This window comes from Adiantum capillus-veneris, chromosome 1 (assembly GCF_014529385.1).
Source record: "Adiantum capillus-veneris isolate H3 chromosome 1, ASM1452938v2, whole genome shotgun sequence".
Lineage (NCBI taxonomy): Eukaryota > Viridiplantae > Streptophyta > Polypodiopsida > Polypodiales > Pteridaceae > Adiantum > Adiantum capillus-veneris.
Genome location: NC_140931.1, coordinates 150,870,943 through 150,891,431, shown reverse-complemented (window position 1 = coordinate 150,891,431; position 20,489 = coordinate 150,870,943). Strand labels below are relative to the sequence as shown.

The window sequence follows — 20,489 nt, the reverse complement described above, 5'->3', positions numbered from 1 at the left end:
GGACCCTATGCTTCTTGAGAGTGTGCATGTGAATGTTCCATCCACTGCACCTCCTGATCCTTTAGGACTATCTCCCTCTGAGGTTTTACTACCCGATGGTAGGAGTCTTGCCGAAGTGCAAGAGATCGAACACTATATGCAAGCAACAAGGGAGAGGGAAATTGAGAACCTACGAAAGCTAGAACAAAGTCGAGCCCTGAAAGCAAAGGCTCCTATGACAACAATCATGCCAGCCGAGCAACCGAGTGCTCCCAAGGTAGCAGTCACGGAGGGGCAAGCTATGGGGAGCAATAATGCTTCCACTTCAAGGGAAACCTCCAGCATGCCTGGCCTAGATGGGATATTCCTAAACGAAAATTGGGAGTATGACCTACAAGCAGAAGCTTTAACCGATCGGTACACAGGACACACCTATCATGTGGGTTGGTTAGATGTTCTACAATCCACATCGGGTGCTACTAGCATAGATGAGCAACAACAGAAAGTCTGTGATGTCCTCCATAGGATTATCGAGTTAGAAAGACAGAACAGAGGGATCAACATGCCTTCAACAAGCCTAATGAGATTCTTGGATACGGGAAAGGCCAACCAACCAACCCTGTCACAAATGGAGACTCCCTCAGTGAGCCCCATTGATCCTCCATATGTTGTTTCGCCAGGAGCCTCAGTACAATCTGAGCCCACAAGTGGCAGCTTTACCTTCCCTGATCTAGCTCATCTTTCTCTTAATGACACTACGGCTACCATGCATATCCCAATGGTGAGCATGACAAGAAGTACACCGTGGAGTTCATTTGTTAACACTGCGCCGATGCCTAATAGCACAGTGCCCTCAACTATACCTACATGTATGTATCAATCATGTGCACTTGGCGTACCTCAGCCTCATGTAGCTCCTACACCTCCGATTATTCCAAGAGCTTACAATCCACAATGGAATTATCCAAGCTCTTATACAAGTGGAGCCATGCCATTTAATAATAACATGCCATATCAAGCATCCCCTATGCCTAGGGCCACGCCTGTAAACTTTGGACCACCGTCTGGTACACCACCATACGAAATTTGGGACCCAAGAGCCGTGCGTATGCCAAAGCCAAGGCCAACTCCCATCTCACATGTGGTTCTAGGAGCACATACACCCATTATACCTGCTCAAATAGGAGATTTGGCAGCATTTTCTCAAACTATCGGTCGCTCTATTGTGGAAAACATGCGTAGTGAACCTGATAGAGAGCCTAGGAGCAAGGCAGTTCAAGTAGCTAAGCTCACACAACAATTCAGTGGAGACGGAGATGCTAGAAAGCATATGGAAGTATTTGAACATGTGTGCGATTCCTTGGAAGAGCACAATGAGCTACATAAGTGTAAGGCTTTGAGTTTGACCATAAGCGGAAAGGCTGGAGATTGGTATAGAACCTTAAGAGTAGAAGAGAAAACGATCTACTCTACTCTTAGGAGACTGTTCTTAAAAGAATACATATGAGAGGGAGTACTTTGGGGTGTAGCCTCTCAGCTCCAGAAAGCCCAACGAGAAGAAGGTGAATCCGTGAGAGACTTCATTAGTCGCCTAAAGAATTTGAATTCTCGATGCAATCCAAATGAGAGATTCAACAACAACCAATTGCTCGATAGATTCATTAGGGGACTACGACATGAAAGTATCTATAATGGCCTAGTCATTAGAGGTATCACTACTTGGGAAGCAGTCACCATGAATGCAATCCAATTGGAGGATAATTTAATGATTGCAGGAGAAAGAGTGTCTACCGAGCCGAAGTCAAGTAGCTCGCAAGCATCAGGGAATGGCCAATGAAGATAAAGCCAATTGTGAAAGAGCAAACGATATCTGAGATGACTTTGGCAGATCTCACCAAGGCCATCCAAGAAAGCCTTAGGGGTAATCGTGCTCCACAAAACACTCATATGTATCCAAGAAGGGAGCAACAATGGTGCTCAATTTGCTTGGGCCCACATACTACGAGTGAATGCCCTACTTTCAGAGTAAAGTTTAACGGGACTTGTAACGCGTGTGGTAGGTATAGCCATCAAGCGAAGGATTGCCTAATGCTTAAACGCATCATGGAAAATAGACCGCCTATAGCTTGGGCAGACTCACCTCGAGTTCCTGCATTGATGCCTACCCCACCCATGGAGCAACAGTTGCCATTACAGCACATGGTCCCTAGAACCCAAAATGTGGTCCAAACCACACCGTTGCCACCTCCAGTGCTAGGACCGCAACCCCCTCATCCAAGAGTTACACCTATGAACCAAATAGGTTGCGAGTCATCTAGTACTTATGTAGATTACGAAGAGGACATAGACTCTAGTATCACCTATGGAGTCGACATGCTTGAGGATGTCCCATGTACTATATGGAAGACCATTGGGGACAAATCAAACCGGTATATCAAGCTACTGCGCTAGCAGCAAGAGGCCAAAACATTAATAGTTTTACCAAGAGACCACCTCTTCAGTGCTACGAATGTGGTGGACCACATCGAGTAGTTGAGTGCCCCATTAGAATGCAAAAGAATGCCGCACTAATGCAAACAAGTCAAGGGAGTGCATTGGCAATGCCAATACTCACTTGTAATCGTTGTGGCATAGATCATTTGATCACACAGTGTCCTAACAATCCAAACGCACCGAAAATCACACCATTGAACATAATAGAGATTGTTGATGGGACACCACCAACTATAAACATAGCACCAGTGAATGCACTCACACGGTCGATGCTCCAAAAGCAAAATTACATCCTCGAAGAGAGAGATGCTGCATCCATTGGCCGAGCGAGAAAGAAGAAAACACGAAGAAAGAAATCCCTTAATGCTTCTAGCTCAAAACCTAGTTCAAAGACTAACATAGGGACAGGAGAGGATCCCGTGTATATGAATGACCCTGAGGATGACTAGATTCGATAGAGACCACGGAGACCAAAACTGTTACTACAAAGGAAAAAGCCAGTGAGGAGGATCACGAGAGGGAATTACGACGAACACCAAAAGAGTATTCAAGGTTAAACCACCCAGTTGCGAACCCCCAAGATAAGCCACGAGAGACGAAAAATGAGGATTGCAAGAGAAAGATTGGAACCTATCCAAACCCAACAGTGGAAATTGAACGAGTCCAACAACTGAGGGGTTTGGTGGAAGAAACTCAACGAACATTAGAACCTGAACCCAAACATATCCAGATGTCGGAAACATTGTTTACCACACAAGTTCAACCTCACAAGAACTACAGGCCGTTAGCTATACCCAATATCATTCGGGAAGAGAGTGAGGGTAGGACATCTGAAAGTGGACACACACCTTTCCTACTAGAGAGAATGTTTGGTGAGGGAATGCCCGACCCCCTTGAGGAAGTGGAGATTCCATCTTCACCATTCTCTTGTCAGGGTCTACGTCCCACAAGATGCCGTTAAATGTTGCCAAATTGATGGATTTCATGTCTTCAGAAGTTAGAACCACCATCATGTCCAAACTATATAAAGACCCCGAGCTAGTCTCAGCTCTTCGAGCCTTACTCAATGGAGAATTACAGGCCGGATTACCACAGTTTGCACATATGAACAAACCTGACTCGGTAATAAATGATGAGGAACATTTAGCACCACCATCTGACCCAGCGGGACATGAATCTGTAATTGAAGTACCCGTTAACAAGTTAGGGCAATACTTTGAAGGTGATGAATCTAATGCTACTCTGCCAATCACTACTAAAGGATTAACTGTAAAGGGAGTCCTTGACGGTGGTGCGGGAGTCAGCATGGTGACAAAGAGTTGTTGGGAGTCTATGGGGCGACCTCACCTTGAAGCCACAAGCGTAGTGGTAAAAATGGCTAATGGATCTATTGTTACGCCTATTGGAATGCTTAAGGATCTCAGGATCAAGGTCTTGGGACACAAGGTAAGGGAGAATTTCATTGTTATGGATTTTTCCAAGCATCCTATGTCATTTGAGATGATCTTAGGGCGTCCATTCATGAGGGAAGCAAAAATGGTGCATGACTGGTCCAAAAACCACGTCTACTTACAGTTCCAAGACTATGTCATTCGAGTTGATCTTTTAAATGGTCGAACGCATCCTCTAGGAAATAAATTCATCATTGATAATCGATCAGACACAACAATTCACTCAGCTCCATTACAGTATTGTTACACGTGTAACGAAGACACGGATATTGGGGAGAACTCTCCTTATATGGATATCCTACCCGGAATGGCTGAGTCAGACAATGTCGATTGGGTACACCTAGTGGCAACTATAGATACATGGGGAGCTAGAGGAACAACCTAGGTAACACCAGATGGGGAAGAGATACCACACATTGCACCAGTAAACATGTTAGGTGTAGCGCATGTAACATCCGATGATAAGAAAGAGGCACACCTACCTGAGAGTGAAACCGATGATTCCTCAAAGGCTTCAGGCCAATACACATCAGAAACGGAATCTCAGGGAGAAATGGATTCAGAACCTGAGGAAACATCGAGTGAGCCAAGTATAGAAACTGAACACTCAAGGTCTAGTACGACCATCTATGGTAATTTATATGAGAGTGAAGAAGATACAAGCGAAGACCTATCAAGCGAGTCGAGTTCAAACATTTACTAAAATCAAAACCTTAACAAGAAACAAAGGTCATATAAGAGACGACGATATCGAGCAAATGTGAGAGCTAGGATAAACAAGGAAAGATCTACTGCAGAATGTCTTAGCTATCTAGGGGCATGTGATGCTCATCGAAAGCTAGTAGACAATTGGGGTGAACATCTCCAGAGTGTCATGTGGTGCAGCCCGCGACCCATTGACCTCGCTCAATTGGAGGTTACAGAGCTGAAATTGAGTCGAACTATAAGAAGATGTGAAAACCGAGAGTTAGCACAACAACAAAAGGAGGCAGAACTAAAAGAAAGGTCTCCGTCAGGACAAGAGCCTGCTGACTTACATACGGCTCCTGAACATTTTAAATCTTATACCACGGGGGAGCGAAAGGTTGTGTATGCCAAAGCCCAATGAATACCTACCAATGGAAGCAGTGGAGTCTATGATGGTCCAGCGGTAGTTAAAGAGATAGAATTAACAGAACCAGGTGAGGAGTCTAAACCAGTCTTTATTGCTCAAGACCTTACCGAAACTGAAGAGGCTGTACTTAAGGATCTCCTCAAGGAATACAAGGATATCTTTGCTTGGACATATCATGACATGAAGGGCGTTCCACCTTCTGTGGTGCAACATACAATTCCCATGATCAATACTGCTAAACCCGTCCAGCAACAACCCTATCCAATGAATCCTAAGTACGCCAAAATTGTACAAGAGGAGATTGAAAAACTTATCCAATGTGGATTCATATACCCTATTGAGCACTCAGAATGGGTTTCTCCAATAGTCATTTGTGCCAAAAAAGAATGGGAAACTAAGAGTGTGCGTGGACCTCAAGAAAGTTAATGCAGCCACTAGGAGAGATCATTATCCCTTGCCATATTCAGAACATGTGCTTGAAAGAGTTGCGGGCAAGGAAGCTTATAGCTTTTTAGATGGGTACTCTGGTTACAATCAAATCACAATTGCATTAGAGGACCAAGCTAAAACTGCTTTTATCACAGAGTTTGGAGTGTTTGCATTTCGTGTTATGGCTTTTGGCTTAACGAATGCCCCTGCTACATTCCAACGATTAATAAACACTGTGTTTAAAGAATTTCTAAGGGAGTTTTGTGAAGCTTTCCTAGACGACCTTTGTGTTTATTCTTCTTGGGAGAAGCATTTGTTATATCTACGAAAAATATTTGAAAGGTGCAGATTTTATCGCATCTCATTGAACCCTTTCAAATGCCAATTTTGGGTTAAGCATGGAGTCATTCTAGGGCATATAGTGTCCAAGAACGGGATATCCACAGATGAGAGTAAGATTAAAGCCATTGCCGATTTGCCACCACCTACGAACTATAAAGGAGTTTAAAGATTTATGGGCCATGTTGGTTATTATCGAAGATTTATTTTAAACTTTGCCGAAATAGCGCGTCCATTGTACAAGCTTCTTATCGAGTTTCACTGGACGGAAGAATGTCATCAATCTTATGAGTTATTAAAGAAGGCCCTAACAAGTGCTCCAATCCTGCGAACACCTGATTGGAATGTACCTTTTCATGTGCATATTGATGCATCAAATTTTGCTATTGGGTGTGTTCTAACTCAACCAGGAGAACATAAATTGGACTACCCTATTAGCTTTGCAAGTCGCCAATTAAATGATGTCGAGATGAACTACACTACTACAGAGCGCGAAGGTCTAGCTATGATTTACGCAGTAAAGAAATTTCGCTATTACCTTCTTGCTGCCAAGTTTGTGTTTTATGTTGATCATCAAGCATTGCTATATTTGGTAAACAAGCCGTGTTCCACAGGTCGAATTACACGATGGTTGTTAATTCTTCTTGATTTTGACTTCACCGTTGTTGTGAGGCCTGGGAGGAAACATGTCATGGCGGATCATTTATCTCGTATCCCTAATGGCGAAGCTCCTACGGGGGTTGATGATGAATTGCCTGATACTCCTTTGTTCATTGTTGAGACAATGCCTGAATGGAGTGAAAAGATTGTTAACTTCTTAGTTAATGGTTTTCCACCCAAAGAACTACGAAAAGATATAGCTCGAAAATTAATCAAGGAATGCGAACCCTATTGCTTACTGGCTGGAACTCTCTATAAGAGAGGAAAAGATGATGTTCTTAGACGCTGTGCCCGCGAGGATGAGTATTTATATATTCTACAAGAGGCACACATGGGCGTAGCTGGTGGTCACTTTTCAGGAAAGTTGACTGCCCGAAAGATCTTACAGTCAGGCTATTGGTGGCCCACTCTGTTTAAGGATGCATCACTTTTTGCAAAGGGATGTGATGAATGCCAACGCTTCAACAAGCCACAAAGAAGGGATAGGATGCCTCTACATCCCATCAAGGTAACCCAACCATTTGAAAAGTGGGGCTTAGACTTTGTAGGACCGATTAGTCCGGCTGCACGTAACACGCAATCACGATATATCATTGTGGCTACCGACTATGTAACCAAATGGGCTGAAGCAAAAGCAACACGAAAGGCGGATGCAAAAACAACAGCTAAGTTCCTCTTTGAGAACATTATCACACGTTTTGGATGCCCCTTTGAACTTGTGAGTGACAATGGAACTCATTTTATAAATGAAGTAATAAAAGAACTCACATCAAACTTCATGATATCTCACCACAAGTCTACACCCTATTATCCCCAAGCAAATGGCCAAGCTGAGAGTACCAACAAAACTCTCATCTCCATTTTGACAAAGACAGTCGAGGCTCATCGCACTGATTGGGACCTAAAGCTTACATCAGCTTTATGGGCTTATCGTACTGCGTATAAAGTTGCTATTAATTGCACACCGTTTAAGATGGTGTATGGCCAAGAAGCAGTTATGCCATGGGAGTTTGTCATTCCTAGTCTTCGAGTAGCTTCTCAAGAAGGTTGGGATGGTAACCCCTTAGTGGAGCGATTATATATCCTGGAAAGGCTAGATGAAGAAAGGCAATTAGCTGTGCGAAATGCTCTAGTGGAGAAGGATAGGAGAAAGAAGTGGTTTGATAGCCATTTAAAGGATAAAGACATCAAGGTTGGTGATAAAGTTCTTATGTACGGGGTACGTAATGAAAAGAAGAAATTGAAATACGCTGGTAAGGGACCATATCGAGTGTGTGAAATTACTCCGCAAGGTACCATTCGTGTGGAGACTCTAGATGGAGTTGAAACCATTGGATTCCTTAATGGGAGTAAATTCAAAAGATATTATGATCCTCTAAGCCAGGAAGAGTTGCAAGCCATCCATCAAAAGAAGGCTGCCAAGGAACAAGCAGAGCTTAAAAAAATCCAAGCAAGAGTTGAGGCTCGAGAACGACAACAACGTCTTAGACGCCAACGAGAGGCTAATCTGGGAATCACGCAAGCATTTTTCGAGGACACAGATGATGACTCATTAGAATCTGAGCCACCCCTACGATACCCAATTGAGCTAAATAGACCCTATGGAAAGTACTATACAATGCCTTATTAGATACGGGAGCTAAACACAATTTGTTATCCTATGGAGTTTGGTGTCAATTAGGGAAACCGACCCTATCCCCGAGTACGATGCAAGTCAAGGGCATTAATAAAAAGAAAACTGCTATTCTTGGAGTCCTTCAGACCCCTGTTGTCTATGACAATGGAAGCATAGTGCAGAGGTTTCTAGTCATGCCCGCAGGAGCTATGGAAGGCAACGTAAACATGGGACGCACGTGGATGTTGGCAACCAAATGCACTATTGATTGGGATACTGGTAGTGTCACGACGCGACCACCGACTCTTACCCCTATCATTCAAGAAAAGTCACCTATGTTGCAAACTCTAGCAAAATTGAAGGATAGCCAACATTCACAAGCCAAGGTGGTTAACTCGTCTTTGCCGGCTACCCATGAATCTAGCACTTCAACACTTGTAGTTGCAGCAAGCAGTAATATTGCAAGTACTCAACCTGCACGACCTAAGAGTACATATCAATGGGTCCCCAAGGCCTTACTTCCAACTACCTCAACCCTCCCATCCATTCCAAGAAAAAATTTCCCGGGAAAACCAAGAGCGTGCCCTAGGAGAGTCAAGACCAAATCACGATGGATTCCAAAACAACTATTAGAAGCCCAAGGCTACTATGATGGAAATGAGAAAATTTGGGTACCTAAACGTAAAATGTGTCCTTCCCTATCGACAACAAACCCATATGAGTCAAACAGTGTAACGCTAAAGCCAATGGCAGACCGTGGGAAGGGAAAGATCACAGAATGCTACACACCTAGTCCAGAGCTAGTTTGGGCTCCAAGGCAAAACCAATTTATTCCACCTAGCTCAGGAAAGGGGGAGTTCCATGAAGCTTCTAGCTCCTCATGTAATACATCCATAGAGGTAAAAGCTTCTACACAGCCTCCATCTATAGTAGTGGACCTCCATGAAGCTACAAAAGAATCCACACCTCCCAGTGTTTAAGAATCACCTGATGAACCACTTCAAGTTCGATCCTGGGAGAGTACCTTACCACACTTGCAACTTGACGAGGCACCTAGGGTAATAGAAAACTACTGGCAAAAATCCTCACCTATTACCAACTGGAACAATTGGTTTCAAAGGGTGACGACATCATTTCAAACAATATGATCTACCCAAGGAAGTGGGGAGTGTTTGTAGACATCCATCATTCACTTGCTTCCCTCTCAACCTTTCTCCCTGACCTCTTAATCTCCGATCTTAGGGAATGTATATATAAAGCCTTATACTCACAAAAACAAGATAAAAAAGTAAAAGAGCAAGAGCCATAACACAAATCATAAAAACAAATTATGCACAAGAACACGACCCTTGTAATATTTGCACTCTAACCATCATCTATTTACGTGTACAGATATGGCTAGTACGCTAGAGTCATCCACTCCTGCCTTGGGTGAGAGGTACCCTCGTTACTTTTCACAAATATTTCACATGGTCTTTCCAGTGCTTGCATGTGAATGGGATTTGATAGGTATGCTAGCATGTGAGAGGAATTTTGAGGAGTTAGAATGGCTGATACGTCTCTTGACCACGTCTGATCCATACTTAGTAGAGAGCGTTTCTCCCATTGCACAAGCCTACCCTTTTGACCAAGATGACTATAGGCGTCTAGTGACCTTCTTAGTAAACATGTGCACTTGTGATGAAGAAGAAAATTTACACGACTACACTGATGGCACATATGGTCTCATGGATGATGACTTTGGTTATATCGACGACGAAGATAGGGGTTTAGCCTTAGGGTTTCCCCCCAACCTCTACAATATCCTATTCCCTTGACTCTCTAGGGGGAGTGCAAATAATTAGGTTAGGGTTCCTTATGTTTTTTGTTGTGTTCAATAAGTGTTGGTACCTTTTTCCACTAATGTGCCTCCTGGAGGTATTCCTTTTGTTTCCTAGTGTGTACAGGAGCGTGTTGCTATTGGTAGGATTTGGACCTTCATGGAATCTTTATCTCGACTCACTCTTCAAATCAAGCGCGACCATCGACACAAACAGGTGTTTCTTGTCCATTAGCATTGCCCCTTATCTTTTTTGCATCTATGATTGTCAGCTTTAATTGTGATTGGTAGCCTAATATTCACCGCATTTGCTTAGTATCAAACATTTAATTCAATGTAATTTTTTGTCATAATCACTTGTCTAGGTTTCAAAATCAAGCAGTCCGACAAACTAGTTTGACCAAGTTAGGTGTTAGAAATCTTCTCTTAATACCATGGGGAATGCCTTCCTAATAATTAATGGTTACTTAGGTTCTTAATCCGATTTAGGCAGCATTGTGTGAAATGTACTAGGGCTTTCTAGTGGGCTTGACCCTATTGACCTTTAGCTTAAGTATTATAAAGGGAGTTTACTAGTGTGATGAGCCTGGGGAGGTGTATCAGTGTTATATGACCCCCCAAAGTTACAAAATTAAAATGCTGAAAATGAACAAACAAAAAATCAAAGTGCCACATTGTAAAATCTTAGGCTGGAAGAGAAATCTCAGCTTGATTTGGTACTTCACTCACATGTATTGCCTATGGTACTAGAGCCCTAGAGGTTCCCAGTATGGGCGCTTTTACTTGAAAAGCAAAAAACCCAAGGCATACAAAATAAGCACACACATCAAAATTGAATCCCTGTGAACAGACTTTGGGGGGTCAAAGAAAAAGTAATCAGTCAGGCGATGATTTCATGAGAAATTCCTTTTATGGTAGCTTAACTACAAGGTCTTCTAGATATAGCCTCTAGTCAGCCCTCGAACATGAATACTTGGCTCTCGTGATTAAACAACTTAATTGACCACAGAAAATTAAGAAGCTTACCCATGGTATTAATATTCGATCTCTAGTGCCTTTCGACCGTCAAATTAGCGACCCCAGACTTGTTTAATTTTTTACCTTTACATCTGTTTATGCATTTGATTACATTGCAATTTAATGTTCATTGCTGACAAATTGTTTGAAATTCTTTTACCAATCAATTTGTCTACCTAAAACTGCATATGCTTTTTAATCACTTATGAGAATGCAATTACTGTGCCAATGTTGTTTGATTTTGCAGTGACTGAAGAAGGCTAAGGACATTCATCTCAAATGCTCTTCCACCTCGACGAACGAGCTTCAACTCAATAGCTTCCGAGGACGGAATCTACATCAGGAAGGGGGGCATGTTAACCCTCACGGCTCACTGACACCCCATCACCTATGATAGACGTGTATTATGTATTTGGTAGAGTCAGGTACCGGGCTTGTTGGACCAATAGAAAAAGGGTAAGAATGATCGCCGATGAGAGGCGCACTCTAACTGGGACATTCAAGGGATTAGTTGGCTAAGCATGGGCGCCCAAGTGTGAATGGGGTGAGCTCCTATAAAAGCCAACTAAACCTAAAATTCACTCATTCTCTCATTTGTGCAATAGAAGAGTGCTCTTGCTCCATCTCCATCTCCATCTTCTTCTTCTTCACCTCCTTGTGTGTGTGTGTATGTGAGAGAGAGAGAGAGAGAGAGAGAGAGAGAGAGAGAGGGAGAGTGTGTGTGCGATCGAGCATTACGAAGGCACGACGGCGGCGAAGCGGTTGAGCGCGGCACGACTGCAGATTCTTCTTCATCGCGGCGAGGAATCCACCACGAAGGCGAGCGCAGAGCGGTGAGTGACACACTCTTTGCTTTCTTGAGCTTGCTAGATTAGTCTTGTTGTGTGTTGGAGCCATTTGTGGCTCGCACACGGTGTATCGGCAAGTCCCTTGCTTCGACAGTGCGGCAAGGAGCGCACAGTCCTCTATGCATTATGGATCTCCTTCTCACAAACAAGCACATAGCTTTGATCCATATCCATCCACCAAGGACAGTGAACTAGCTCCCATTGTGGTGGATGATGCATAGTGCGAGGATACATGCTATCCCTGCTATCAACACCCACCCATGATTGTGCAAGCAACATGATGACTATAATTTAATTAAACCATTTAAACTTGAACACTTAATTTTTCCTTAACTTTAAACATGGCTTAAGCTTGAACACCTACTTTTGCTCATCTTTAAACATGGCTCATAAACACCTACTTTTGTTTAACTTCAAAGATGGCTATATGATGCATTGTGGACCAATCATGCTAACCTTCCTGGACATTGCCTTAAACTATCACATGCCCGGATGCGGAATAGTTTAGGTTAGTGCCCCAAAATGCTTGCTATTGGAGGTTGGATGAAAGGGTGGTAATTTGAGGATGATAGGATCAATAAGTGCTTAGAAATATTAAGATGGAAGGATTAATTAACTCTTGATATAACCTTTGTCCTGCTCATGATTTTATCCGGAGACACCACCCTAAACAGTCCCACACAAATGTGGGATAGTTTAGGGCAGTGCCCCAAGATTGTGGCACGAGCAGGCACATGTCAAAAATGGTTATGAGAGAGAGAGAGAGAGAGAGAGAGAGAGAGAGAGAGAGAGAGAGAGAGAGAGATTTAATTATTGTCCTTGAAGGTCAAATATGACCTATGGAACTAGAAGGAACATATTGTGTGGGGTGTGTGGAGTTGATAAGAGGCTCGATGCTCAATTTTTTTGGAAATAAGCATCGCAATAGATATCCCACATTAGTACAAGAGAAATGAGTGTCTGAAGAGTTCATGGTTGAAAATGTGGGGAAAGCAAGATCTAATGTGATAAAAAGCTGAGTGCTCAAGTAGACTTCGATGCTTAGATTCGCAAACTTTATGGGGGGATAAAGTGAACGGTCGATGAGGCTCCTCACTGGTGCCCCAATGCCTTTTCTTGCATCGTAGAGAATGAGAGGTGAGCCGGATGGATGAAATATTATGGATTTTACTCTAGGGGGTAGGCTCATTCGATGAAGAAGATGGTTTCATAGCTGAGGGCAACATATATGGTGTAATGTATGACACATGAACCCTTGGATGTCTACATTCACATTGTTAAAAAACCTCATTCACTTTGGAGTCTATTGAGGTATCATGAAGCAAGCGTTTTCATCCCATCTTCCAAACCACTTCTTGATGTCTTGCATCCATCCCAAACTTAAGATTTTGCTTTTGTGCATATTTTGGGCTTTTTACCTACTTCCATGCAATTCTTGGAAGTCGATATGAAGGGTTTTTATTGGATCTTAAATGTGTACTCCACGACTCTCTCTATGCCCGTAAACTTAATGTGAAGTGATTCAACCTCAAGACGTAAGAGCATGTATGGTGTTTGTGTCTTGACTTGGAAACACTTTGTGAGAAAACACTTTTGGACATTCCTAAACTCTTTCCAAGTAGACTTAAAGATGCTTCCTCCCCACACTTCAACCCCATAAAACCTATGTTACGTGCAAGTTGCTAAAGAGGTATCTCTTGATAACTCAATATTTAATCTCTCCGACATTGCACATGTTCTCAAATGCATTAGAAGCTTTCTTCTTGGCTTCCAAGCATCGTGTTCCATTTTTGAGACACAGTACTAAACCTCAAGGCCAAGGTTCTTTACTCTCCCTACCATTTTAACACTAGGGCTAAAGTTGTTTTGAGAATCACTATATAACTAAAAAATAGTTTTGTAATACCATGCCTATAAAAGTGTTTGTGGATTCTAGTATGTGGTATATAAATCGTATTAAAAAAATAGGTTGGCTCATAATTACATGAATATGTGATGTTTGTAAGTATGTAGAGTGGCACATAGAGTATTGTGACAAACAAAATTCATTTGATGTAGGAAAAAAATCATTCAATATGAGTGGATAGGACAGAAACAAGCAAAAAAACAAGGGACATTGATGTGCCCATTTAAATTATAAAAACTTTTTATACATAAAAATGGCTTCTTCTTGCATATTTAAGTTTTCTCCATTGATAGCTTTTCCAAAAAAGTTCATTTGACATTGTTTGGATCATATAAATTATTTATGTTTGTTTTCCAAGTTTTAGGACATTATAATGTCCACATGACATTTCAGCGTCCAGGTACCAAACTAGTGTTAAAAATATTCAAAGCAGATTGAAACTTTTCTAAACCATGCATAAACTATTTTAAGGAAAAAGACTTTCAACTTGTTCTAGGCCTCAGAAACATATATGCTCTCCAATTTAAAAACCGAATTTGTGGGCTTTTTTTCTAGTTTTAGAAAATCACAATCCTTGACTTTGCAAACTTTTCTCTATGGAAGAGGATGTCAATCGTACCTTATGTTCATGGTTTCTTGAAAATAGTTAGTCTTAGAGTCAATTTGATAGAATGAGGTGCAGTGTTCAGGGAAAATTATTTTCACAAACATTCAAAAATCCCTCCAAGACAAATTTGAACTGGAAATTTTACAATACTAGCCAATAAATTACAATATTTTCCATGTATTTTAAGCGAAATTTTCTCCTTCTTGCCCTCCCGTCAACCGGCTACTTTGATTTTGCAACCAGCTCAAGGCTAAGCTGAGGCACACTTTTCACGAACACTGATGAGGTGCCAAGTCTCTATTGTAGCTCAAGCCGCTTAAGTGGCTAGAAGACAAACCTAGTGTCAAAGGGCTATATAATATATATATATATATACTCTATCATAGGGATAAACACACTCTCTTTCTCTCTCTCCACAAGAAACTCTGTGTGTGTGTGTGTGTGTTTTTAGCCCTATGATAAGGGTGTGAAAGATAGTGTGTGAGAGTTTCGTGCATAGTTCTATAACAGCATTAAACATAGAAATGATGCAAGAGAGTGCATAGTTACAAAGAGGCACATATTTTCATTCACTGCTACTAGTAGTCAACATTTTGACTTTAGTGATTCATAATCTCATGTGAGATCTTTCTACTTATTCACTCCTTTTTCACGTGTTACCTATTCCTACTAGTATGCTGCAAGAAAAATAATTGAAGCTGATTGTAGAGGGTTTTACAATAGTAATTTACCTTCATTTGTTACCATGAAAATAGATGCCAAACCGTAGCCACAAATACAACTATTGTCGCAGTCGTGACATGTTCTCTTTTTTGAATTCCTTTGGCATTTGGTGGGTATTACGCCTATGGGAAGGTTGATTAGAATTAAGTTGTTTCCTCTAAGTATTGTTATTAAGTGCAATAGTACTAGTAGGTTCAACTTCCACTTTTGGAGGATATATTCAAAGTTTTAGGAGGATGACCCATGACACAAGAGGAGGACAAAATGATCCACAATGTGTGTTATAAGTGTCATCTTAGGAGGTCTAGTAAAACCCGGGTACCAAGGAGCATGTCATGGGTTAAAGCTGAGGTGGGGACCGTTCCGATTTTAGTTTTGTCGGTGTCAGGAATGCCTCAAGATCTTTTCTACCAACATGGAAGGTGAATCGCTTGACACTAAAGTTACCTGTGGTTCACTCAGCGTTGTGGGCTTCACACTAAAGTTATCTTTGTTTGGACTACTCTCATTGGCTTACGAAAGGAATAGATTTCTAGATCGCTTTCAAGTTTCCTCACTGCCTCATAGTGGAACGTATCTTTAGCTTTGGTGAGAATGAGTTAAGGAAGCAAGTCCACAATATAACGTCCGGTCAACGTTTGCAAGGTAGAGTTTTAAGGTTCTGCAAGTGGACGCTGAAAAGGTGGAATCACATATAGCCTAGCCTATGCACACAAAAATTGGGGAAAGCAGGTTGTGCAGTGAGCACATGTGTGCTTTTTTACAGCACAGGGAGTTACCAGAAGTAGGCGGGAACGAAGGTGCCAAATGTGAACAACCTGATGCGATGGAGTGCATCACATCAGAGGGTTGAAGGGTCTCTCAATCGGGCAATGTAATGGCTTCCCTTGACGTGTGTGTACTTGAAAGGGGGAAAAGGCAAAGGGACGGACGGAGGGTGGGGGAAGGCAAATCTAGTCAACTGTCAAGCGTTGGCATGGAAGGAAAAATGTGACATGCGTTTGTTTGTAGCGGAAGGTACTACGTTAGGTACTAGCGGTCATCATTACCTTATGTGTGTCTGTCGCGCGCGCGCGCGCGCGTGTGGGCGTGTACAAAGGGATGGCGGATGGGGATGATGAGCCTTGAGGGGGGGGGTTAAGTGTGGAAATGTAACCTTATCCGTGTGAATGTCGCCTTAGTGTGTGATGCGGACCTGTGCGATGTGCATGCACCGTGGAGGCCTGCCCACTGCCCAGTGGCCACCACCATTAATCAGCCCATTCCGCCTCTCTCTCTCTCTCTCTCTCACTCTCAGCTCTCCCCGAGTCCCCCTCTCTTACGCTGTGGACCCTCTTCCACAGTAACCCATACTAGTCTTCTCTCACCCTCTCCTCTCAGCACACACACAGTCACAGTCACGCACACACTCTCTCTCTCTAGGGTCTACATGCACAGTGCACGGCCTGCAAACTACCTCCCAATACGCACGCAGACGACGCGTCACGCACTGATTCTCTCTCCCCTCCCCCCACTCTCTCTCTCTCTCTCTCTCTCCCTCTCCCACTTCAAAGTTCACGGGTCCGGGTCCCTGTGTCCCCCCCCTCTCTCTGCCCACGCGCGCTTCTTCCTCAATTTTGTCGCCTCCCTCCTCTCTGTCATGTCCGTGTGAGATGTAGCTGAGAGTCTGGACTCTGAGCTTCCTCTCTCGGACCTCTCTCTCTTTCTGTCCCTCTCTCTCTACGCCATGCAGTAGGCGCACATGCAGATACTCAGGTCACTAATTCTAGGAGACGCAACTGACTTCGTCTTCTCTCTCTCTCTCTCTCTCTCTCTCTCTCTCTCTCCATGAAGCAACGGCCTTCGTTTCTCTCTCTACACTGCACACATACTTCAGTCATCAGAAACGCACGATACAGCAGCAGCCTCTCAGACGCCCTCTCTGGATCTGCAGCATCCGTCCCCTCCCCTGCAACGCCTCCCCTCTCCCCTTTCACACAGGCACCCTCGGGCCTCAACGTCTCAGACCGACCGCTCACCATCCATTTTTTAATCCCTGCTCTCCTCATCCCCCCCCCCCCCCCCTCCCCTCTGCACACCACCTTCCCATAGCCTTTTGCCTCTCCCCCCCCCCCCCCATTTTATTTTAATACTCCCCTAAAAGTCATGGCCTTTTCATCAATTATTATACCCCCGCCATAATTAAAACTTCTCCATTTGACCCCATTTTCTTAATTAGCTTGTGTTCCCACACTCTTATGGCCGGCCTTGATCAAGGTAGCCCTCCCCACCATGTCCACCACCTCTTCCAAGCTTCCTCTTTCCCCCATCTGCAGCATCATAGCCAATTTCCTAACAGTTCTCAGTCTCATCGGAGTACTTACAGCAGCAATGATCAGCAACAAGTGGGGCAAAGCGATCAACACCATCACCATCTTCAACAGCAGTATCATCAACATCGCTTGCAGCTCCATAATCGTCATCTCCAGCAAGCTCTAGATCCAGCTCATATACACCAGACGCTGCAGGAGCAGGAGCATTTGCAGCAAGCTTTGCAGGAGCACGAGGAGCAGCAGTTGCAGCAGTATAACAGCCAACATGAATCACAGAGCTCCGAGGAAGAGGAGATAAGCAGCAGTGGGCAGAGAAGCAAGAAGAAAGCCAAAAAGGGCGGGGGAGGAGGGGATTCACATGGAGAGGTGCTACACATGGGCAAGCGGCCAAGGGGCCGGCCGCCCGGCTCGAAAAACAAACCAAAGCCGCCGCTCATCATAACACAAGATAGCGAGGATGCCATGAGGCCGCACATACTGGAGGTAGCCGGTGGTTGCGATGTGGCGGAGTGTCTGGCCAATTTTGCAAGGAGGAGGCAGAGGGGCATATGCCTGTTGACCGGAAGCGGGACGGTAGCGAACGTAACCCTAAGGCAGCCATTGGCGGAAGGGGCGACAGTGACGTTCCACGGCCGATTTGAGATTCTGTCTTTGTCGGGGTGTTACCTGCCATCGCCGGTGATACCGGGGGGGCTGACCATTTCATTGGCAGGATCGCAGGGGCAAGTGGTGGGAGGGAGCGTGGTGGGGGAGCTGTTGGCGGCGAGTCCTGTGCTGATAATTGCTGCGTCTTTCCTGAGCGCGCCATATGAGCGGCTGCCGATGGCGAACGAGGAGGATGATCAATCCAACCTTATGGCCCATTCGCACGGTATCACTAGCCTCAATATGAACACGTCCCCGTCGAACCACCCAATGCAGCCTAGCCATAGCCATAGCCATAGCCCACTAATGGCTTCGTCTAACCCGCCCTCCACTAACCACCCTAATCCCAAAAACGTTACAAACCTTAATATTAATACCCTTCCTACCCCTCCCTCTAACCATATTGTTAATAACCTTAATATGAATGCCACCCCTACCACCATCAACATAAACGCCCCTTCCACTCAAAGTATCAACATCAACGGAAGCTCTTCATCCCTTGCTTCTTACATTCATCGCGAACAACCCACTAATTCGGAGAGCAATATGCACTCGCTCTTCAACCCTCCCATGATCGCTCCCTTGAATTGCCAGCTTCCGCAAGAGGTCCTCGCGTGGGCGGCTGTCTCCACCAACCCAAATGCCCCTCCACACCACTTCATGCAATAATTTGTATTAGGCAAAAACCTTTTTTGGTCACAATTGTGACAGGCTAGTTTATAATGGGTGCATTAGTTTATTAGCCCACTTGTAAAATTTTAATTTAAATCAGGCTACAGGGCCTCGGCAATGAAGCCTTTGGGAGGAGTTTCCTCTCTCTTTGTGCAAAGAGGTTTTGAGTTGAGCTTGGATTCCATTTCATGTGCAAGTATACGTATAGATATTTATTAATTTGTTGTTTCACTCGAATTGTTTATGTTTGCGTCTAGCGAGAACCAACGTATTGCATGTCATGTAGTTTCTCCAAAAATGAAGGATGCATACGAGCGAGCCTCGAAGGATAGATGCTCTACTTAAGAATCTCCATTCGGAGAAAGTGACAAACACGGCATGGCCATTGATCTTCTATGTGGCAGGGGTCCCGAGGCATCAAGGGCCCAAATTAGGGCAACTCTCGCCAACTTTGATCTTTGTCATCCGAACCTCGAACCCCAACGTGAACTCCCCTTTAGGAGGCATCAAGGGCCCAAATTAGGGCAACTCTCGTCAGCTTTGATCTTTGTCTGTTGAACTCCAACATGAACTAGGGGCCAAAAGTTGATAGATCAAGTTCCTCTTGTGTCCAAGGTCTTGGGTTCAACCCCCTTTGATAGATCCACTACAGGGCACTTTGTAATTAGGGACGCCTGAAAAATTTACGGGCGTCGCTTAATAATTTTCTCAAGAAACAATAAAAGAGTCGCTAAATGTGTCGCACATGACACTTGTGAGTCTTACGACCTGGAAGGCGTCATATGAGCGACACTAAAAACTTCAAAAAAAATCCACAAATTTAATTGCGGGAGTCACTTTCACTCCCCCAATGCCATCATCTCCAGAGACCCTCGGCGCCATCGCCTCACACAGACCTTGACGCCATCGCTATTTGGTCTAAAGCGGTCCCCACCCCATCTCGAACTCACACAGACCCCCACCCCATCTATCCGGTTCTTCAATGGCCACACACACACACACACACACACACACACACATGGGAATGAAATGTTGGAGTTGGAGAGAGAGAGAGAGAGAGGATGCTATATAAAATGTATTTTGAGAGAGAGAAGAGAGAGAGAGAGAAATGATATGATATATTAACGTTTTTAAAAGGCCAAAATGACCTATGAGACCAATCTGTTACATACTGGTGAATCTGATACCATGTCTGACTACAAAAATGAGATATTAAATTGAATCTAGAAGTGTTACCAGCTAGAACTGTGTGGGGTATGTGTGATCATCGATACAATGGGTGATGAATCCATCCTTCGGGGGGTCACTATGTATGAATTGTGTATATCACGTGCGTTCAAGGACTATTTTCAAAAACCCTTATCTGTGAATTTTTGACAAATAAAATACACCCTTTTCCTATTCAATTTGTAAATTTTTTCCAATTCCATTTTATGGTGCTCTCTTGTTTGTGAAAATGTGAGAAAACATGAGATTTAATAACCCCTTTTGTTGCACTCACGTGATAGTCACATAATTATTAAGTGACCCCCTGAGATCCATCCTCTATTATAGTCTTTGTCGATGTCAGTGTGAAGCTCCTCTTCTCAATCGTGGGCGTCTCGATCTCGCTAGCTCCAATGCTCGGTCAATGAGAGTACCGCGGGTGTGAGTTTGAGCTCATCTTTGCTATGGTGGCTGCTCCTCTATCTGTTTAGTGTTTGGTGTGAAGAAATTGATAATCTGTCTCTGGGATTGTCTCTCTCGAGATCTCCTCAGTAAACTATTTCCGTATCTGTGTAACTCAAGTAGATACAGTCCAAGACATCTCTAGGTCCTGATAGCTAATGACTCTGGAGAAGGATCCAAAGCCTTCTCTGA

The 20,489-nt window shown here is 43.7% G+C and overlaps 1 protein-coding gene across 1 annotated transcript; it reads left to right on the top strand.

Annotated features, from left to right (window-relative positions):
- The first annotated feature begins 16,609 nt into the window (after positions 1–16,609).
- LOC147465798 (uncharacterized) lies at positions 16,610–18,801 on the top strand. Its single transcript, XM_086522014.1, has one exon. It carries the CDS (start codon positions 17,238–17,240, stop codon positions 18,624–18,626), a length of 1,389 nt encoding a protein of 462 aa, XP_086378140.1. The 5' UTR covers positions 16,610–17,237; the 3' UTR covers positions 18,627–18,801.
- Positions 18,802–20,489: the final 1,688 nt, after the last annotated feature.